The 22471-nt window shown below is 40.9% G+C and overlaps 1 protein-coding gene across 1 annotated transcript in view; it reads right to left on the bottom strand.

Moving 5' to 3' along the window:
• Nucleotides 1–22471, bottom strand: part of KIF18A (kinesin family member 18A) — a 70936-nt gene that overhangs the window by 6773 nt on the left and 41692 nt on the right. The window contains exons 14-16 of the mRNA XM_020790405.3: nt 7118–7577; nt 5622–5726; nt 4607–4713 (exon numbers count right to left, since the gene is read on the bottom strand). Of these exons, the coding sequence (XP_020646064.3) occupies nt 4607–4713; nt 5622–5726; nt 7118–7577 (672 nt within the window). The remainder of the gene's footprint in view (nt 1–4606; nt 4714–5621; nt 5727–7117; nt 7578–22471) is intronic.

Below are 22471 nucleotides of genomic sequence, written 5' to 3'. Positions count from 1 at the left end.
TCCTGGAATCCAACAGGGTCCAGTAGCCTTCGAGGTCGGACCATAGAAATAGGTCCTTGCTCCCTGTGAGGGGGGAGTGCCACTGAGAGGTTGCATTTTATTAGGTGGTGATCTGACCATGACAAGGGGACCGACATGAGGTCAGTCACCACCAGACCACACTCGCTCCAATTGGTGGAAAAAACCAGGTCTAACGTATGGCCACCCACGTGGGTGGGGCCGATGACATGTTGGGACATGTTCAAGGAAGCCATGGTTTCCAAGAACTCAAGAGCTGGCCCTGTGGTCTCTGCCCCCACGTGCACGTTGAAATCACCCAAGACCAAAAGCCTCAGGGATCCCAACAATGCCGCGGAGACAAAGTCGGCCAGCTCCGGTAGGGAAGTGGCTGCATCGCAGGGAGCGCGGTAACCCAGCAAAATCCCAATACCATCCCTAGCCCCTATCGACACGTGGAGTGCCTCTAGACCTGGCTTTACCACCGAGGAGCGCCTAGTAATCTCTAAATTGGATTTGTAGACAATGGCTACTCCCCCGCCCCGCCCCTCCAGTCTACCCTGGTGCTGGACAGCATAACCGGGCGGGCAGATGAGAGCCAGAGGAGGACCCCCCTCCCCATTAATCCATGTCTCGGTTATGCATGCCAGGTCTGGAGGAGGCTCCAGGATAAGGTCGTAAATCACCTGGGGTTTGTTGGCTACAGACCTGGCATTCAACAATACCAGATTTAGAGTGGAGGGCTGGCTGAACTGGCTACCTCGATATTGGGGTTTGGTCACAGTCTCAGAACAATGAACAGCTTTCAAACATCTGTCCATCGTTCTACTGACACGAGTAGGGACTGTGCCAACGTCATATCTCCCTCTACCCGTGATCACAGGGATGTTAAAAGACCCCCTGCTGGGTGAACAGGCCTTCCACTCCATATCCAAGAGAAAGAAAAAGAAAAATAGAGACCAATTAACCTAAATTAATAAACCAAACAAACTTAGATACAAAGCAGGTACATGAATCAAATATATGCAATAAAACAGGAAAATTACAAAAAATAAAAATAAAAATCCCAAAATTATGAACCCCCTGTGTAACATTAAAATAAATTATTGAGAAATCACATACTAAAGCCCCATATATAATCCTGATCCTCCCTCCTCCTCCACACAACCTTGTCCAATCAACAATGTCTGTTTCGATATTATTTTGAATATTGGTGTTAAAGATGATTTTGAAGGAAGAGTAAGAGTAATACTCGTGGAGGTGAGCCAAGTTGTTTCAGTCGCTGGCCCTTGTGTGGGGGCAGAGCGTCTTTGCAGATGGTCCAAGAAATGGACCCTCGACCTACAGAACTGCAGCCACAGTTCCAATACGGATTAATTCTGTAAGTCAAGGGTCCACTGTACTTTCAAAAAGAGGCATTTTAATGGTATACAAACAAGATGGGTTTGTGAGGGCATGCAGAAAATCTTTTCACTAAAAGTCACAACTAAAAAGGATGAACATGGCTCTTGAGCAATTTAGACTTTAATCATCATATGCCATCAAGTCAATACTGACTTATGATGACCTTTTTCAGGGTTTTCCAGATATATAATACTCAAAAGTGGTCTATCATTCTCTTCTTGGGGGGGGGCACCCTGGGACTGTGCAGCTTTCCCAAGGCAGCACAGGGTGGCTCTTTTGGGATGCACAGAGGGGAATCAAAGTCCAAACCTCTGGATCTGCAGCCAGATACCTAAACCACTGAGCTATAGTCCCAAGTTATTTATTCTGCTTGTAGTTGGCAAAGAAGCATGCATTTGGAACATGGATGAGAAATGCATAACTAATAGCCCAAGACCCTCCAATCACAATAAAATACAAAATTGTGCCCCAAGAGAAATCTACAGAGTGCAATTCTCAAATCTAGGGCTATTTCTGACATGGGGGGGGGCAGAGTTTCAGGAGTTAATAGTTTCTGGTTGCTCACAAGTACTCTTTAATGCCTCTGTGCCAAGAGGCCAAAATATGTGTCTCAGGATATTGACGCCTTTTGAAATGCTAAGCATGTCTAGTGTGTTATAGCTTCTACATTAGGCATTCAATTGCATGATCCCTTAATAATACAATTACAGTAATTGATGCTGGTAGCCTTTATTATGCAACATTTAGTACAAATAATTAACATGAAGACAGCATTGTGTGGAGTACTGATAAAGCTGCATTCAGCTTTTATCAGCTTGAGCAACAATGCTACATACACCACTTCATCAAAAGAATAATCTCGGGAGAACATTAATTTTGCCTGCAGGGAGGGCTGTGAGAAGTAGCAGGTCTTTGCCATCATTACTGTTCTGGCTTCAGAAATCTGTGGGAGCAGATACGATTAGCCCCAAGAGTATGATGGAAGCTGTATTTGAAAAACTGGGTTGTAATCCATGAAAGCTCACACTGCAATAGATTTCTAAGTCTTAAGGTGCCCCAGTACTTTTGTTTTTATAAGGATCTCTTTATAAGACCCTCAAGAGGCAATAGCCAGAATCTTATTGGGTGTGCACAACATAAAACCCAATGTGACATAACTAATCTATTTCTTGCCGTCTTCAATTATATTAACATTGTTATTTTATTTTATTTTATATTGTTATTATTTTATGGATTGTTGTTAGCTGCCCAGAGTAGACTTCGGTCTAGATGGGCGAAGTATAAAATAGTTAACTAACTGGTGTGCATGATCACATGATATCATGTGCTCACGTACACACAAGCCACACACTTGTTTGTACTCCTGGGCACGTGACAGCCAGCCAGAAAATTTTAAAAACTGCTCGTGCAATTTCCCTTACTTGCATGGTATTTTGCAACAGGTTTCTGGCCATTATGATTCCTTAAGCATTGAGATCCTCCATCCAACAGGTAAGCCTGTGATGGGTGCCTCTTTTTCAGACATGACAGGATAAGCAGCTAAACAGCAGCTTCAAGACTGCCCTCCTGCTCAGGTGGGATGGAATGCTAGACATTCTGGCATAAGTGTCAAGGAAAGATCTATGTGCAGCTCTGAGGTGGGAAGAAGACACAAGAAGTGGCCTGATCAGTCTAAAGGCCTACTTCGCCCACCATCTCTCCTTCCTACACATAGCTAAGAACATGCATTTATGAAACCCAGAAAAAGGATGGCTGTAGGACTGCTCTGTTTCCCTTCCCCAGCAACTGACATTAATAAGTACAGTGGTTCTGATTTTAGGTGTAATATATAGAGCCATAATGACTGGTCACTACCGACAAGCCCATAAACTCAGTGAATTTGTTGCCTCTCGCTTTACGGTTGGTAGCCATTGGTACATTTCATGGTAGGTACTTGATACTTTAACTGTGTGGTGTGTGAAGAAATCCTTATTTTATTAAGTCCTGCATCTTCAGGACTTTAGCTTCAGTGGATGACCCGAGGTACCAAAATTACAAGGAAGAAAACTCTATCCACACCATCCACGATTTTACAAATGGCTATCATGTTCTCCTATTCCTCTCTTTTTTCCTACTCCAAACAGATCCTAACAATATATTTATTTTATTTACAATATTTTTTAGCCGCACCATTGCCAGTGGCTTCCCTACTGCTCTTCTGCACATTTCCAGATGTCCTTCATTCATTTTGAGACACAGCAACCAAAATTATATGAAATATTTGAAGCCTTGTCTTCCCAATTACGGCTAAAGTGTGCTGCTTATATATTGCTTTGTAGTGCTTAAAGTTCTCTCTGGGTGGTTTACAATTTAATTATGTAGGTTACATGTTGCCCCCTCCCCCAGCTAGCTAGCTAGTCAATTTTCCAACCTTGAGCGGGCTACCTGAGCCCAGGATCAAACTCAGTTTGTGAGCAGAGTCTTGGCTGCAGTACTGCAGTTTAACCACTGCACCACAAGGCTCCTCCTAATGGCTGAATGAAGGCAATATGATGTTTGTAGATTTACTTCCAACCATTTCCCTCATGATTCTTAACAAGGAGTTTGTCTCTTTCCCCAGCAAATGGACACCCCTCTTTCAGCTGCACCCCCACAAGACTCTTGTACCACCTTGAAGACTAACAACTTTGACATGGCACAAGCATATGTGGATGGAAGCCCATGCTTTTAACTCCCAGGTGGTTATTTCCTTTTTTACTGTTTAGCTTGGTTCTACCAGGCCTGCCTTCAGTTCCCCACAACCTCAGACAACTGCTAAAACGTATGGCAGGATTCAGCAGCCTATTATCTGAAACTCCATCAGAACCCCAGGGGTTCTGCACAGTGGGTTCATGTTTCCGTGGAGTATCTGGTGTGATGATCTCAAGATTTCATTTGCACTCATAAGCATGTATTTGTACACTTCACAACAACTTTTCCTCTTTATATTTCCCTCCTTTGTCCTATATTATGGCATAAAACAGACTCAGAAGCTCCCAAAGAGTAACTGAATGACTTATTTTAATGACTGAATGGCTGGAAATAGTTCGCCCCCATTGTGCACCTCAATTATGGCAGCAAAAGACGATAAGAAAAAGGCCTGTATGAAATCATGGACCTCTTCTGCATAGTCCCCTATTGCCTAAAATTGGAGGTAAAGACAGAAAATTGCACCTTTGATACTTACCTGTTGCTTTAGGTACTCTTAGGGGTTTGTAACTTAAGACATCTTGTCTAATACGTTTTGCAGCCATGGAACCTTGCTGATTTGTTAACCCGCTGCTTGATGCTGAACTGAGAGAAAAAGTTAGAAGAGGTCTGTTTTTAGCAAAAGAGTACTAAACCACCATGCAGTATTTTAACTCTTCAGAACAAAATCATGGTATAATGCAGGAACCAAGTACACCTCTCAGCAACAAGACAAATGTAATCCACTGTGTTTCAGGTGTTCCTTTAGAATCTAGTCTAAAAATTCTGTCCAAAATTCCTTCTCTAAAAATAAAAACCAATAGAACTGCATAGATATCTGAGCTGTGATCAAGTCCAATCTTTTCCCTGGTCAAGGAATAATGATGACTGGCTTTAATAGGACTTGCTCAAAAGCAAATGTCCTACGACAGCACTCTTTGTTGCATGAAATTCAGCCAAAGTTATTCTAGATAAGTCCTCTAAGCCCTACTGAAATGGGCAAGAAACTGTGAGAAGATGCTCTAAGATCTTCTGGATTCCTTGCAGTCTCAGGCCCAGTGATTGGACTTCCACAACTTTAATGCCTTCTCACCCATTGCTAAATCTAGACATATGCTTCTGTTAAAGATGAAAGCTGAAATCCTCCAAATGTAATGGAGATATTGCAATAAAAGAAATACTGCAAGCTTTTGCCATAATTGCAGCCACTAAATAAGCTTCAAGATGGCAGCTCCCCAAACTATTTGACACTTTTGATAAGTGACATGCAGACTCATTTCTCCTGCTAAACTCAATACCTGATCCTTCTACATGCCCATCTTTCCCCACAGATCATTCAGCCTAAGACAGGAACAAGCAAGGCTCCAGTGGAAAATACTGGATTTGTTTGTCTGTTTGAAGATGAAAACATCCTCCTTTCCCTGTGAAACCCAGTGTGAACCCGCTACGTAACTTCTGAGAAGGAAAATACTGTGGTGACAGATTTAGCACACTGACATTAAGCATTACCATACCTTAATAGCTTCCTTTTCCTTTCAGCAGCAGATGTCATAGCCATGTACGATGGCTTCTCATGTATGGGCCCTGGCTGCCTGTTTAAGAGTGAAGGGAGCCCAAGTCTGAAATAATAAGCAAGGAGTCACAAAAACCTACCAGGAATTCTTTTGAAACCATGGCAGTACATTCTATGAAATGCAAATAGAGGTATGTTGGCAGTCTTGACCCCTACATGACAATATTCACCAGGAATATTGGGGAGAAAAAACATATTCTTGCTATTTCATTTATGTTTAAAGTTTCTATTCCAACTTTCTATTGCAGTGACAATATTAATTATACACCATCATCTCAGATCATCCAATCCATGTACAATTTTATATGTGCCAATTTGCCTTTTTCTATACTAAAAATTAAAACTAAACAAAACATATTTTTTCCTTGAAGGATTCGCAAGCCCTTGGATCAATTTTGTTGCTTCCCTGAACTGCTGGCAGCTGTTCATTACCTTGTGGAGATGGAGCAACCACTTACACCTTTTATTTATAGAAAGGCATTATGATGCTGGCAGATTTATTTCAATCCCTAATATAGATTTTGCCATTTTCACCACTACCACATGCAAGCTGACATTTCATTTTGCTGTCCAGCAAACAAGGGCATATGTGGTTAGGATTGTTTTGTCCCAATATACATCACTCACTGTTCCTTGCCTTGAACTTCATCTGCTGGTTTTGGTGCCCTTTCATCCAGCCTGGAGAGCTGTCTTTGGGAGTCAGCCAGCATTGTACATTTCTGCTCAAGCACTAAAGCTGTTCCTCCTCCCCTCCTCCCTCATTCACATCTGCTCTAAAGAGTTCCCCAACCCAATGGAGAAGATCTGTGGAGAATACACGCAGTATAAAAGTGAATCCATTCCAGAAGTGTCCATTCTGCTGGAGGATGCATACCACTGGATTTTCTCCTTCTGATTTATCACAGTTTTAATATTTCAGTTATGCCTGCAAAATATGCCTCCCTCTATTCACTTCAGTAGGAGTTCCAGGACAGGTCCTCGCATGACCTCATGGCTTCTTTCATTCTACTCTGGCAGCTACTTGCTTCTACCCCAGCTCCTTGTTCATTTGGGTTACTGTCATGTTTTGGCAGAGTTTATGTTCATTAACTTTAACTTGTAAAGGGAAAGAAGGGTGGGAAGAGAATGGGACACCCTCCAGATATGTCACACCATAAGTTACATCACTCCAACCAAGAGGCATGCTAGCTGGGGAGAGATGGGAGGTACAGCGTAATACATCAGCCGGGCACCACATGAGGTATGTTGTTTTAAATGACTATTGCAAATTTACAATTATACATCAGAATATGACCTAGGGGTGATGATAATTCGGGGGGGGGGAGGGGAAACAGTAGCAAATGCAACTTTAAAAAACATTTAAAACTGGAAATGAAAAGGAGGAAGGAGGAGGAAAACAGCCAAAATAAGAGTTACCCGCACTTCCACCCAAAATACCTTTGTAAAACACTGTTGTTGTTGGTTGACTTTGACTCTGATTTGTTTCTGGCTACATCTGAAGGGTGATCTGTATTGTCGAGGTTACTTTCAAAAATAGTAATGGTTGTGTTCATATGGTCTGTAAATTCCTTGAGGCTGTCCTGCTTTAATGGCTTCTGGGTGGGTGCAGAACATCTGCTTGTTTCTTGAAGATCTGTTGTATGCAAAGCTTGCTTTACCACAGTCTTTGTACATAAGCTCTCCACAGGCTTCCTGCAGTCCTCGGGGGTATAAGCAATGGGACGGAGTGCTTTACTCAGAGAATCTGTCAGGTGATCAGGGCTGGACTGACTGGACTGTTTAGGACTTTCAACTGTTGAAGGAGACGCCATCAGTTTCCGCCTTGTCCTTTTGTGAAGAGGTACCCCATATTCTCCCTCTTGTGTTATATTTCTCTTAATGTTGTCTGAAGAAGTACCTGTGATAGGAAAAACCACTGGGTTGGTTGTGCAAATTAGAAACCGAAAATACTTGCCAAATTGTGAAAGCAGTGATGACAGAGGGGCTGTTTTTGTGTTCGCACAATGAATACAGTCTTCTATATGCTTGCTGATTATAGCAGGCAGTTTTACAAACATGCTTTCTGAAGTGTTTACCTTCCAGCATTAATTATCATCTTTTGGGGACTGGGAAAACATTTTAGTTGAGGGCTTCCAGATATTGTTGCATGGAAATTCCCATCAGCATTAGCCAATGACAAGGAATACTGGGAATCATAGTTCAACAACATCTAGAGGACTGTTCTTTGGTCACCCTTGATGGAAACATTCCTGACCACAATAATTACCTTTAATTTGTTTTTTGAGATGGCATACATGGACGTTTAAAATAATAAACCATGAATTAGATATTAGATCTTTAAATCTATAAACAAATTACAGAACTCTTTTACCATATCCCGTGAAGTTTAGCTTCTAAGGAAGCATTCCCAGCATCTGTGGGAGGGCTGTTGACATTGGCAGAAGACAAGTAGGCATTTCAAATTGATTCTGACCATGGAAGATGACTAAGTGAGGAGCTTTCTATGTCCCCACAAGTTCTTCCTAGCAGCAGCAGGAGGAAGGAGCAGAATCTGTTCAGGGAAGCTGAGATTATGTACCCATTTTCCTCGGAAATGTTATGCATCGTCGTAGAGATGCAAATAATTCGGCTTCAGTATCTGAATTAAAGAGGAAGAAACAGTGGGGGTCCTAATGAAGCTGATTCCTTCCAATTTTAGCCAAAAGGGTCTCTGAGGAGGTAATTGCATAAAAGTAAGGCAGCCTAGTCTTCTTTGCAGTTCAAGTACTAGAAAGACGTGTGTGGAGAGGCAACCTCAGTAATCAAAGCAACGCAGAGGTGGAGATCAGACCTTAGCCAAATGTATAGCCAGGAAGGCACGTGGCTGAGGTGGAGGCAGGAGGACTGGATGTGCTTGAAGCAAACCGTGACCCCTGTAATTTTGTAAACCAGTAGCTAAGGTGAAGGCCATGACAAAAAACAGTGTTTGCCATACCTGTGAAACTCAAGTGCCAATCACTGCTTGGCTCTTATGTTTTACCTCAGCAGGATTTCAGTGAGAACTGAGAGAAAGTTAGGAACCCCCCTCTTCTTTTGATGTCTCCTCCTACCTGAGATAGCAACAATATGGAGTGAATCACAAACACACACAAACACAAATCCTCAATTTAGGTGCTGGTGTGGATTTGCAACTTCCCTCTTAGATGGTAAGTCTGCAGCAGGTATAAGGGAAGTTGAGCAGATACGTATAAAGTACATAAGGTAAAGATATAAAGGGAGCCGTGAGACAGACATCTGCCCTCAGACAGATTGGACTGGTGGGGAACAAAAGGTCAGCAATCTTTCTGAGGACACACCCAAACCTTTTCACTAGCATGCAAGAGACTCCTGCCTGGAGTTAGTTTCCTTAGAGCTGTTTGTATTTTACATTCTAACCATCATTCTGTCAAAGAACTTGAGCCCCAACGTGATAGAAAGTAAAAGTTCCAAAAGTCCACTTTTCCCAAGGGAGATGTGTATATGTTTACAGGCATTCAGTTATTGTATTTATCATTTATGATAAATTAGTAGGTGGAGGGACAGGGGATAAGGAGAAGCATTGAGGCCAGTGCCCTGCTGTCTATACATGGAACAGAAGAGTATTTCAGTAAATGTTCCCTCGCTCAGGCAGGCTTTCTATTACTTGCCAGTTCTTGTCTGCCAGAGTTTGGGAGGATGCTTATGCAACTGACCTTCTGCTCTGTGTTTAGGCAATATGGTACTGGCCTGTGGCCAAAGATTACTATTAGGATGCACAGAACTTTGCAGAGAGACAATCCAAGACATGTAGGGTTGGTAGGAGGTGGCATATGATACTTGCAGGAGGATGTGGGGGGACTAACGGTGAGTGCCAGCTTAGTCACTGACTTGGTAGCCCGTGTCTCACCTAAATAATTTGTGTGTACCACTCTTTGAGAATCACAGCATTGAAGTTTGTAGGAGTGGGTGAAAGTTGAAGATAGACACACAAGGCCCAGGATCACAAAGCACTAATACTCTTATTAGCTTTCATACATTGTAAGATGAGAGATGATGTAATATATTGGTTAACATCTTGGGCTTTGAACAGGTTCAAATGGCTATCTAGCAACAATTTTCACTGGGTGAAAGAGACCAAAGTTATTAATCTTTAGAACAACCATTAGATCCCGGCCGTGAATGCCTCCGTGAATACATTATTAATCTTTTATCTGTTATACCTATATCCCACTGTGTCTTGCGTTTCCTTTATAAATTCAGGCATATAAGCCATTCTGATATCCTTGGAAAACAGATAAGTATATAGATTTTAACTGCAAAAAATAAATGAACAGTGACTGCTAAACTCAAGTATTGGCAATGTTCTCTATTCTGTGGATCACTTTCTAAAGACAGGAGTGGCCTTCTCTCTGGAGTCGTCCTGATGTACCATACTGCAGACCAGACCTCTGATAATTTTGTGATGTGCTTTGAGAAAAGTAAATGCAAGGCAGTCGTGTGGGGAAAAAAAGGAAAGACAGGACTAATATATTAATTTGTCGATGTGTATTTCTACAGTTTCTGGCAGTACAAGGTTTAACACTATAATCAAATGTAGCTGAGCTGCCTTGCCATATTAGACAGCTACTATAAGGATGTCTGATTTATGGTAAATATCACACCATGGTCATGGGAAATAAGACAAGGGCGGGGAACATGCAGACCTGGGCATGTTGTCAAACTTCAATCCCAATCAGCCCTTGGTAGCCTAGCCAGTGCCGAGGAATAATAGGTGTTACAACTCAACAACACCTGGAGAGCCTTGTCTTCCCTATGTAAGAACTCAAGGGCTAGAAATATAAGGAAGCAAAAGACATCACAGAAAGCTTATTATAGACTGTTAGAGTAGGTGTCTTGCTTTTGATTCATTTCCCTATTTGTCCCCTTGTTATTTCAAACTCATATGAATACAAGCAGCAACAAAGTAGGTGAATCCCACTTCTATCGTGTTCTTTTCACAGCTGTCACCATTAGCAGTTATTCCAGCAGCAGGAGGAGAGAAGATGCTAAGCAGGCCATTCCACCACTGATGCTGAATGATCACATTTCCTCTCTCTCTTTCCTCTCTATCCATCCCCTAACTTATGTCTTTAGCCTGTACGCTTGCATACATGGACTGTAGTGTTTCTATTCAATCCATGTATGTAATTCTTGGAAGTTTTTTTTTGGGGGGGGGCTGAGAAGTAAGATAAAAATGCTCAAAGTAACAAAGTCAGAGGTGATATGGATAATTACTCTCATATCCAGGAGTTGAAGGAGTACAAACCTGATCTCGTTGGACTCTGTAAAATAATATGTGTGTTGGATGAATCCGCAACCGGTTCATGACCCCACCCCCAAAAGTCAAGGATAATATGAAGCTCTAGACAACCAGAACCAAATGGCTAAATTTAACAGTAACAGCACACAAACTAGTGGAATTATGCTTAAACATGGAGTGTGTCAGAAGCTACAAAACAGCTTTGTATAGTAGCGGGAAGCAACAAGATAATAGGATAAGTATCTGCAGGAGATGATTGACAAATAACACAAATCTCATATGAGATCTATCTGTCAGGGAAGTGGGCAGTGCTAGTGACAGGTTAAAAAAAATCTTCAGAAAACTCATCCAGTTAAAGGATAGCTATTCATAACAAGTAGACACTGATGCTGGACATATCTTTTGAGAAAGGAGAGCCAAGTTTTAAAATAAGAGGCAGATCTGCAGCCTAGAAAACAATACACCCCAGAATGTTGGGAAAGCTGGCCTCACCATGTCATGGATTATGACCTCAGTGTACAGTCATTGTAGTTATGCCTGCAAAAGGACTCTTAGTGGCTATATTCTTAAATTTACACAGTAATTGGGTTCAGATCATAACTCTGAACATATAACTATTAACTCAAGGCAAACCCAGACAACTGTATGTTACAACAGGAGCAAACGCTCCAGGGCCCACAGTGGTTTAGGGAGCTGCGCTATTGCTATACTGTATTCATATTGGCACTGTTTTAGCTCTTCAAGTTGCATTACCTGAGTAATGGAGAAATTATGCATGGGATCAAGCTGTTAGTTTCACTGAGGATACAGAGAGGAAAATATGCCCCCACACAAGGATTTTTACTATTTATTGTAGCTGCGGAATGGTTTGTGTATGTCTGTTTCATTCTTTCTGTTTCTATGCCCTCCCTCCTAGCATTTGTTGCATGTGTTTCTTAAATTGCTCCAGGTCCCCCAGCCACCTCAGTTCAACCTTAACTCTGGACTGGGCAAAATATGGCTCTCCAGAAAGTGGGTGGCAATCCCAGGCCTTCCTCATCCACTGTTCTTTGCTGTAGTTCAGTAACCTCCAACCTACAGTTGGCTGCGTAACCAGGCTTTTCCTATCTAACCAGGAACAAAACCATTCTTTATAAACATTTATTCAGATACTTCAGAACACCCACCAATTCAGACTGATGTCTGGCTAGAAATATTTCCATCATTTCCCAGCTTATATATTTTAGCCCTTAAGAAATAGACACTGTGTTTCTCCAGAAAAGACCTAGCCCCTTCAAAATATTTTTCATCCAAAACACCAAGGCACTCCTAACATCTTAATCTAGGCCCCTTCCCAAATGTCAACAGAATGCTGCGTCCAGGGAATCCAGTACAAATCTTTCAAATGACTATCCATTAAATATGTTAGGCAACATTTTAAAATATTAATGTATGAGGTGTTACTCTAACGTGCATCTGAAAGTTTGTGTTTCAGGGAAAAAGAGAGGTTGGCAGGCTACAGGTTTGTGTTTATACATTACAGCAATGAGTTTCCATTTTCAGAAGGGGAAAAAAGTTTGTTTACTGTAAAGCACCGGTGTTTGGCTAAATGTCCTAAGAGCAACTGGGAATGAAGTCTGAAAGAGAAACATTTTGATGAGAGTGCCAAGTTTTAGAAGCTTCTTCAAGTCCAAGTACTGAAACCACTTTGAAATCAACCGTAAATGTAAGCATTTAAACGATAAACCAGAAAGGTGGAGAATACAAAAAGTGTTGCCAACATTAATAATTTGTTGAATTTCATCACAGCGTGAGCCATATTTCATCGTGTACTACAAGCACATTAATAAAAAGCAGATTGCAGGAGTTTTGTGTAGCAGAAATGGAAACTGATACGTAAAAGAAAAGTCCAGCCTTCAAAAATAGCTACTTAATTTCACTGAAATAAAATCCTCTTCCACAACAACAACAAAACCTTGAAACAAATCTGAACAGGGGAAGTGTCCCAGTTTAGCCTATTGATAATAGTAGCTAACAAAGCTGGAGTCAGGAAGGGCTATTCCAGCATAACATATGTTCATTTGTTTTGGAATGTGTTCACTGTCTTAGTAGCACCTCTGTAATTCTGCTCAGTGCCATCCTACAGATATTTACTCTGCAATATGGCTTACTCTGGTGTTTAATGGTATTTAAACTTAGCAAGTTATGTTTGGCACTGCAACCTCAGCTCTCATTTCTTAGAATCTAGCAAATAATAGGATGAATATGAGCAGAAAACAAGTGTCCAAAGAACAGAATGTCACTGTGTTGTATTAATGGAATGGAACATTTCAGCCTGAAAGAAATGCCTTTTATGTAGTAAACTGGAAAATTACATCAAAGTTTTTTTTAAAGCAATAACACATCTTAAAGTAGTTAAGTAGGTGAAGAACTCTTGTTTAATGTTGATTGAAACATCTGGGTGCTGGATCCATGAGAAGGCACTCATCTGTGCATGATTTCATACAACCTGGTGTTATCTTTAAAAGGTTCTTAAGCTGTATGTAGAGAGGAGGCATGACTGCTTTGGGTTTCTAGTCTCTTTCTTATGGCTACTTCAGAGGGGGAAAGGTGAGTCTAAAAACCGTTAACCCAGTCAATTTCTTGGAATGGGAAGTTATAATTCAGCTTTATTCTGAACATAGCTAACAAGTGGATGAGATACGGGCCCACTCAAAACCACAACGCTAAGCCAGTTTTTGGTGTTATTAGAAATGACATTGATGTTGTACAAAATACTGAAAATACACTTGAAAATACAGAAGATATTTGGATTTTAAAAAATTAACATACATTGTTTGATTAGATTATGGACTATTTAATAAGGCCATGTTTAGGATACCAAAGTAAAGCAAGGATGGACCATCTCCAGAAGTCTGAGGGCCACCCATGTTCACTGTTCCAAAATGGAGAGTTGCACCTGCTTCTTTTCTCTGCCCACCCTCCAAATATTTTTCTTTATGTCCCCTTCCCAATTCCTAATAACACCCCCCCAAACCATCCATCTAGACCAGGCTTGTCCAACCTGCGGCCCGACGGCCGCATGCGGCCCAGGTCGGCTCATAATGTGGCCCAGTGCAATTTTTTATTTTAAAAGAAATTCCAAATTTTTAAGTTACACTGCCAGCACTTGCGGCCGGAATGCGGCTGGGGCACGTCACAACGGGGGGGGGGGGGGGAGAGGGAAGGAAGGAGTGGGAGGGGAGGGGAAAGGGGGGCTGCGTGACTGCATTGTGCCGTCCCTGTCTATAGGTGGACCCCCTCCCGGGCCCATAAAGCCACCGGAGTCAAAGCTGGCAGCCTCTGCTGTCTGAGATCGCAGCTTCCGGTAAGCTCGCTTGGAGCGGGGCTGCGGAGGATGGCTAGGGCTGCCCCGCCATGCGGCCCAAACCAAATTTATGTGCAGCCCAAACCAAATTTTCATCTTCTAATGTGGCCCAGGGAAGGTGAAAGGTTGGACACTCCTGATCTAGACCTACAACTATTGGAGTTTGGGGGCAGTTAAGCTGAGGGGAAAACAGGTCAAAATTGCCTCCCATGTGCCTTAAATAGCATAAAGGAGCTTAGTGAGCAACACTTCAAAATATCTTCAACATCTGATATGGAGTGTGTGGGGGGTGGTGGCTGAGGGCCCCTAAATGATTTTAAAGGGCTCCATATGGGGCACTGGGACCTGTATGTGATCCAAAGGCTGCACTTTGCCCACTCCTTCCCTAAAAGGAGTGTTTCATGAGGGAAAATTATATTCAGTATCATAAGCTGTGTTGGGTCATCTTGAGGAGAAAGTATGGTATAAATATTACAAAAAAGAACTCAGCTGAACTAAGAGTCAGCAACTTTGAGTCAGCAACCTTAAAAATTCAGAAAGGATATAGGATTGACTACTTATTTTCTCTTATTGGAAAGTGTGCTGTGGGAGAAATAAACAACACTGCTCACATTAAGGTCTGAATCCTTTGCATATTTACCCAGTAGTAGGTCCCACTGCAGACAGCATGACTTAACTCTCAGTAAACATGCACAGGATTGCTAAAATATATTTCTGCATGCTTTTGGATTGACTTGCGAAATGGAGTTGAGCATACAAGTATTCAAATAAATCTCCTCCTCTTTCAATTACAAAGTTTTGGACAACCTTGGCTATGTCACTGTCATGTCTCCTGAAATCTCCACCAAGAAGGAAGTCATATGTCAAGCAGGGAATATACAAATGGGAGAGTTAGCACAATATCAAGCAATGTGAAAAGTGTGCAAGTAGTGTTTAGCAAACATGAGTCACAGTCTGGAAATGTCGAGTTCATGTCAAAAAGACACTGATGAATGGGACCAGCTCTAATTCAGTTTGGGACAAAATAATGGGCTGGGATTTTTCTTCTTCCAAAACTCATGTTAATACATGCATGAGGGGACATTTCTGGGATCTACGCTAAATTAAGTCTGCTAGGCTGTTTGGCTAAAGTGAAATCAAATATTAATATATTCATTTCAATAAACATTTCTGGGCTTCCAGTGATTGATCCAATTACTTGACTAATCATAAATTTTGATTCTTTTAACAGCTTTCTGACTCACGGAATTTCGAGCGGCAAATGTTGCCTAGTGAATGAATTTTAGCTATTTAATATTCATGTGACCCAAAGGTGTTATTATACTGGGCAATTTAATGACATTCTTAAAGCAATAAAGGCAACGTGGAGAAGCTACAAAACCGCTTGCATCCAAAAGCATGGTGACACAGCCATTAGGGCTACGCTATTATTCAAGATGAAGAAAGGAAGAGGGCAGTTGGAATGGAAGGAACTCTTCAGGATGTGAAGGTGAATCTTGCAGGCAAGAGAGCTGAGAAAATGGCAATTCTGTGTTTAAACTCAATCTTTTGACTGTCGCAAGAATTAGCCCTCTCTCCTAATAAATTGGCTTTGCTTTTGGTTGCGGGAGGAAGCAATGGACACTTTCCTCTGCCTTTAAAAAATGGATTTCCCCTCTGCTAATGCATACCAAGGATTAACGAAATGGGATACCTGAAACTATGCCAAGAACCTTCCTCTTTCCAGAAATATCAGCAAGTGCGTGGCCGCAAATGAAGCTCTTGCGTAAATCTCACACATAAGAGTCTGGATTACTCCATCAATCAAAGCTCCACATGCCAGCCTCAAATGTCACTCTTAACTTAGAGCTTGTGTTTGACTTGACTTACAAAAAAAAAAAATTATGCTGCTCTCAATGGCAGGAGTTAAAATCACAGCTGTTTGTGATTGCACAGAGTTACAAACTAACACCAGATTTTCTCCTTCCTTTTCTCTGTCTTTTCAGGCAACAACCAATCTGAAATGTAAGTTGTTTTAAGATCAAACCGTGATGTTCTCCAACAGACAGTTTTCAAACGATTATTCACATCTGAGGGCTACTAAATGTTATAGCAATGAAGCATTGTAGTTTCCAGAAAGTCATGGCTAATGGATTCAATTGGCCACACTGTGCCACTCCTAGGGGTAGAGACAACTCTAACAGCCTTGGACATTTTGAGAAGCATGCTATCACAGTTAAATATTAGAATTCATATTGCTGCACATCCTTGTGACTGTCATTTGACACAGCCAATCAACTACACATAGCTAGTTGAGGAGCATAGTAACCTGGCAATATACTTCCCAAAAAGTAGAGCTTTGCAGACTGCGGTGGATCTTTCTCTCTCTCTCCCTCTTTTTTTTACAGGGTTAGGGGAGAAACTATTGACTGCTTAATTAAGAGTGGCAAAACAATGTTGTCGAGAAAAGGTATTGCATTCTTAATCTCCTGCTTGTTGGTTTTCCTTCCAACAGATGATTATCTCCTTACTTTTCTGCATGCCATTTTGAAGTTGCTAGTCCTCAGTTCATCCTCATGTTAAGTTCACTCACTGCCTTTGTGCTTTTTCCTACTCACTTCTTTATCTCCCTTGATAGGAACACCAGGGTATCACCTTTTAGTACTTTCTGAAACAAGCCAACTCATCAGTCATACTCAGGGCTGATTTATTACGCCCTGTCCATTTGCTCTCTGAGTCAGAACAATAAACCTTCTTAAGGCCATAACAACTTTGGTATAGCTATTAGCAGACTGCTAGTGATTTTAATCCTCCTCCTACTGTCCTAAGATTACCTTCTGAAAAAAACAAAAAAACAAAAACAGAACACAAGAAGTGTACAAAATCAGCAAGGAATAAAAGTATTAGCACACATTTGGATGCTATAGCATTTTAAATTTCAGCATTCCAGAATCTGTTGTCCTGTATATTGTTGAAAAACTGTTAATATATATTTTGTATTTTTTTGTCTTGTATGTTGTTAGCTGCCCAGAGTAGACTATGTCTAGATGGGCGGCATATAAATGCAATAAATAAATAAATAAATAAATAAATAAATAAATAAATAAATAAATAAATAAATAAATAAATAAATAAATAAATAAATAAATAAATAAATAAATAAATAAACAAACAAACAAACAAGCAAGCAAGCAAGCAAGCAAGCAAACAAGCAAGCAAGCAAATTGTTTTGGGTGGGGGAAGAGGATGAATTCTTAGCTAAAGTGGCAAGCCAAGTTCTTCAAATTTATTTGTTGCTTAAATATTTAAAAAAGAATTTTGCTTCCAAACTATTGCAAACACCAATATTTTTTATTCAGACCTTGCAAAAAAGATCTTGCGAAATTCCTTCTTCCCTGCAAATAAGGAAAAAAATCAAGATAATCATTTACTCTGAACATGTTATACAGATGGCACCAGTCTAGTCCATTTTTACAAATGCAACCCTTCTTTCTTTCATTCTTCTTTGTTCATATTGGGGGCTGTACAATTTAAAATTATGGATGTATATGAAATATAGGTACAATTAAAATAATTAAAATGTTAAGATAATTAGACTATTGTTGACCAGAAGCAGGGTACTTCAGCAGCATTATCTTGGACATATCTAGATCACTACCTAACAAGCCATCGTAACTGGAGTAAATAGCAACCAAAAAGGGCAGAAAGCTTGAAAAATTCCATCCATCCATCCATCCATCCATCCATCCATCCATCCATCCATCCATCCATCCATCCATCCTGTGCTTTGTATTATATAAAACTATCATACAAAGCACACTTTCAGTAAAAATGAAAGCAGTTTTGAAAATAATTATCTTAAACCCAAGACATGTTAGGTTAACTATATCCACACCAAATCAAGCTTAGCCAAGATTATAGCCTATAAAATTTTGCTGAGAAATGTAATCTGGAACTATATTATGTGCTCTGTGCTCACTAACTCTAGAAATTCTGCAAGCATAACTACACTGCACAATGGTTCTGTAGACCAGAAAGTCATTTAACCAGATTTATGCCATTGTCAGTCTGTGCATTCTTACATACATACTAAATCTCTGAAGTCAAGGCCTTTCAGCTTGTCTAAAGGGCTGCTGTTCTTCGCTAGTAGGCTCAATCAATTTCTTAACATCATTTCTGGTCTCTTTCTTGCACACAGCTTTTTATCCTTGCTCAATGTTAAAAAAGAGTTTGAAAGATGTTAGCCCTATTCAGGTTTCAGCAAACTAGTGTTGTCCACATGCCTAAACGGGAGTATAAGGCCCTGCCCCCTTTTGCCGTCACTTTCTTCACAAGATAAACTTGAAGAGGAGAGTGTTTTGCCTCCTTATATGTTCCGCACATGAGCAAGAACTCAGATGTCAGGCACTCATATGGCACATGTAAACAGGAATTGTCCTTCTTCAGACTCTTTAGCTATTGTGTAATGAAAGTGACAAGGGACGAAGAGGGGCAAAGTGTTCCATTCTACGTGTGTTGATGAAACCAGATTTTTTAATGCCTAAGTGGACATATAGAGGGCTAGTGTTATAAAGAAACACAACTCAGAAACTGAGGTTAAATATCTATCCTGCAGTACAGTATAAAGAAATGGAAAGGCTAACAGAAAGACTAATGCAAACTCATTTATAAGTCATTAGCCATAAACCCTTTTTGTGGCCAGCTAGCTGAATAAGTCCCATCATCTTGAAATTAATCTGTGGTGGAACTTAGTAATTAAGCTTCCCTCTTTCACTGCAAACTGTCCGGAGTCTGATTTTATTATTGAGGAATTATAAAATATTCTAAACTTGCTGAAAAGTAAGTAATTGTTCAGTGATAAATATACATTGGATGGCTTCGTGCACATAGTGCATGTGCAGATAATTATATCCCATATGTAAAAGACATTAACAAAAAGATTTCAAAGTGAGTATTCAATTTATTTTTTAAAATTAAGAAATTTACTATTTATGAAAGGAAGTTAAGCGAACATGTACACCTTCCTGTTTGATTCCCAAGTTGCACATTATTTTGTTAAAACTCTATTGTATACATATTTCATTTTTAACATAAATTAAAGGTTATGATTGGGCTATCTCAATATAGAAAATATTGTAAAATCTCTGAAAAATTCTTGTAGAAAAATTCATAAAACAATCGTTTTCCTGAGTCTAGATTTTATATTAATATATATCTATTAATTTCCCTCCCTCCCTCTTTTTCAGTGTCTTTAACTTTGTAAATGCATTGAAAACAAAGTATAGTGCCAAAAATGGATTGTGGGGGTGGGAAAACCACAATGGTGTTGTGCTGACAAGTAAAACCCATGCAATTACAAAAGAAGTGAAATACAGATTTTAAAATAAGCATTAATGACCCCTGTGTAACAGGTGGCTAAAGTTTTTTCAGCATTTGTGCATAAAACCTCATTTCCTGTTCAACATCTTGAAAGCATTAAGAATGAAGAAGAAAAAAATATCAATGCATGAAAAAGATGTAGTGTGATCTATTTATGCCTTGGTTTGAAAATTTCCTTGGATAATCTGGGAAAACCTTGAGTAGCTCAGTTATTCCTCATAGTAACCCAGCTCCCGTCTCTCATAAGAATTTTTTCTAGGAAACAGTTTCTGTTACTAATGACATGTATGTTGTGGGTCTCTAAACAAAGCAGGAACAATACAAGGCACTGGTTGTTCTCCTTCCACCCCGGGGGCAACAATGGTACTATTTTACTCAATGAGCAAGCATTGTATCCAGTATTGTACTTCTATTCACCATTCACTGAAGGCTCTTTGATCCACCAGAGCCTTCCATGAAGGGTGGCATCTCTCTCTCTCTCTCTCTCTCTCTCTCTCTCTCACACACACACACACACACAAACACACAAACGATTTTATTTTCCTTTTGCAACCATCTATGCTCCTCACTCCCAATACATTTCACAGGGTTGGGAGCTTCAGGAGAAATGGGAAATTTATGAAAAATGTTTCCATGCTCTTTGCTGAACAAGTTTCCTCATCGTTAAGCAAGGCATGCTGGTCTTCAGTTTCTGGAAACATTTGTGTTCGCTTAGGAACAAAGGTTTTTAACTCTGCCTTTAGCAATCCCTTCCCACACTTGCATAGACTGTATATCCATAAAATACTCTAGGTTCTCTGCTGTAGAATTACTGTAGGTAAAAGGCAAGTGACAGGCTACACACTGTCCATTTTTGTGGGGCATGGCTTGTTTTAGGATGCCATAGTTGTCTTGGATAAAAAAATACTGTTCTTGGGGACCTCTGGGAACACTAATTGCCCTCTAAAGAAAGGTGCATAAGTCTTACTTTAATGAATCATAAATTTAATGGTTTTCTATGAGAACGAAAACCAGGTGAAGTGAACTTTTTTTCTTTTAAAGAAAAACCATGAAAGGGGTACAGCCTGAGGTAAGCCTTATCCTCTTAATATTTCCCTGGATGCAAAATACTATTGTAAGACCGGAGGTGAGAGCAAGGTTCCTCTCACGGCAGTGCTGTCCCTCCCGCCTACTGCCGCTAAAGAGAGTCAAACCCCACCAATTCCCCCACCCAGGAAGACGAGACCACCTGGACCTGACCCGGGGAGGATAGAGGAGGAGTTGAAAGAATTAACGGTCAAAAAGACAGGGAACTGTTTTGGCGGGAACAGGAGGAAACGGGCGGGTAATATTGGATAAAAAGACTAGCAGATATAAAAGGGGGTGAAGGAGGGCTTCCACCAGGCTGGTAGTGGATGTGGGTAGAAGAACCCTGGACTGGAAAGGTGGAGAAGCTAAGAGTCCTTAAGGAGGAGGCCGATGCCAGGAGGAGGCGGGAGAACAGTCCCAAGCCGTCATACTTGGTGAATGAGAGACTAAAGAGTGTAGGAGGAAATTGAGAGAGAAGAAAGAGAAGGTTGAGAGAGAAAGAAGGGAGAGATTGGAATGGAGAATCTGGGAGATGTAGCATATGGAACAGCGGGAGGACCCTGGCAGACAATTGATCCCACCCAAGAGCTTGCCTGGGTGGACAACAGAGACGAGGACACCATTCCCTTGTTGGACAGGGAGAACGGACCATTATTAAACACAGGTGCATCTCTGGACTGGCCGGGACCCTGGAACATTCAAGAGGGAAACCTGTTGAAAGTTTATGAGTGAAAACCCCTGCCAGACCCGTTGATTGACAGGGAGAAAGGTTGGAACACATTTGCGGATACCAGATTTTTGTTAAATAATGCAATAAACATTACCCTGATTTCAAAACCATGCAAGTCTAGTGATTTATTCGAGGCAAGTCAGGAGCCAGGAAGCGAACCCTCACATATTGGCACCCAATGGAGGGGGCCTTCTACGACAGAAGACTCAACAGATGAATGGCTCCATAAAGTCACGGAAGGACAAGAAACATTGATGAGACAGCTAGCCGACCAAGAAAACTTATTAATTACTCAGCTATCAAAAACCCAATAGAACACCCCCCCTGATAACAGCCATGATGCCGAAAAAAAGACATTGATCGCGACCCACCCACAAATTAAAATACAAAAAATGGGACCACACGATGACCCAGAGACGTTCCTTAACACATTTGAACGGGTCGCCATGCCAGCTCAGTGGCCAGTGGAACACTGGGTGCCGGTACTCACACCATACCTGACGGGTTTGCCACGGGAGAAAGTGGATATGTTGGACCCAACAGACACAACACATTACATGAGTTCGTTGACCTTTTGCACGTAGTATGTTTGATAGCTGTGTTTGTGCTTGTGCTTGTGGAACCAGAAAAATCTGCAGTAGTTGAACATGCCCTGAAACAAACTGGACATGAAATTCTATTTCAAAATACTGAAATACTGGACAACACCAGCCATCATTACGTCAGACTGCACAGGGAAGCCATTGAAATCCACAAGCACAAGCACAGTTTCAACAAAAAAGAGGAAAGTATGAAGCTCAACAAAACTTGGCTGCCAGCTATCAAACATACTACATGCAAAAGGTCAACGAACTCTACCCACCCACAAGGACAGGGGATCACTACACACAAAAGACCAGCTAATGACACCCATCAACCACAGGAACAGATAATCTCTTCCCCTTAGCACAACAATACACCCACAACAATACACACTAATCACCCATCTACAGG

This window comes from Pogona vitticeps, chromosome 1 (genome assembly GCF_051106095.1).
Source record: "Pogona vitticeps strain Pit_001003342236 chromosome 1, PviZW2.1, whole genome shotgun sequence".
NCBI lineage: Eukaryota > Metazoa > Chordata > Lepidosauria > Squamata > Agamidae > Pogona > Pogona vitticeps.
This window is presented reverse-complemented; position numbering and strand designations above follow the sequence as displayed.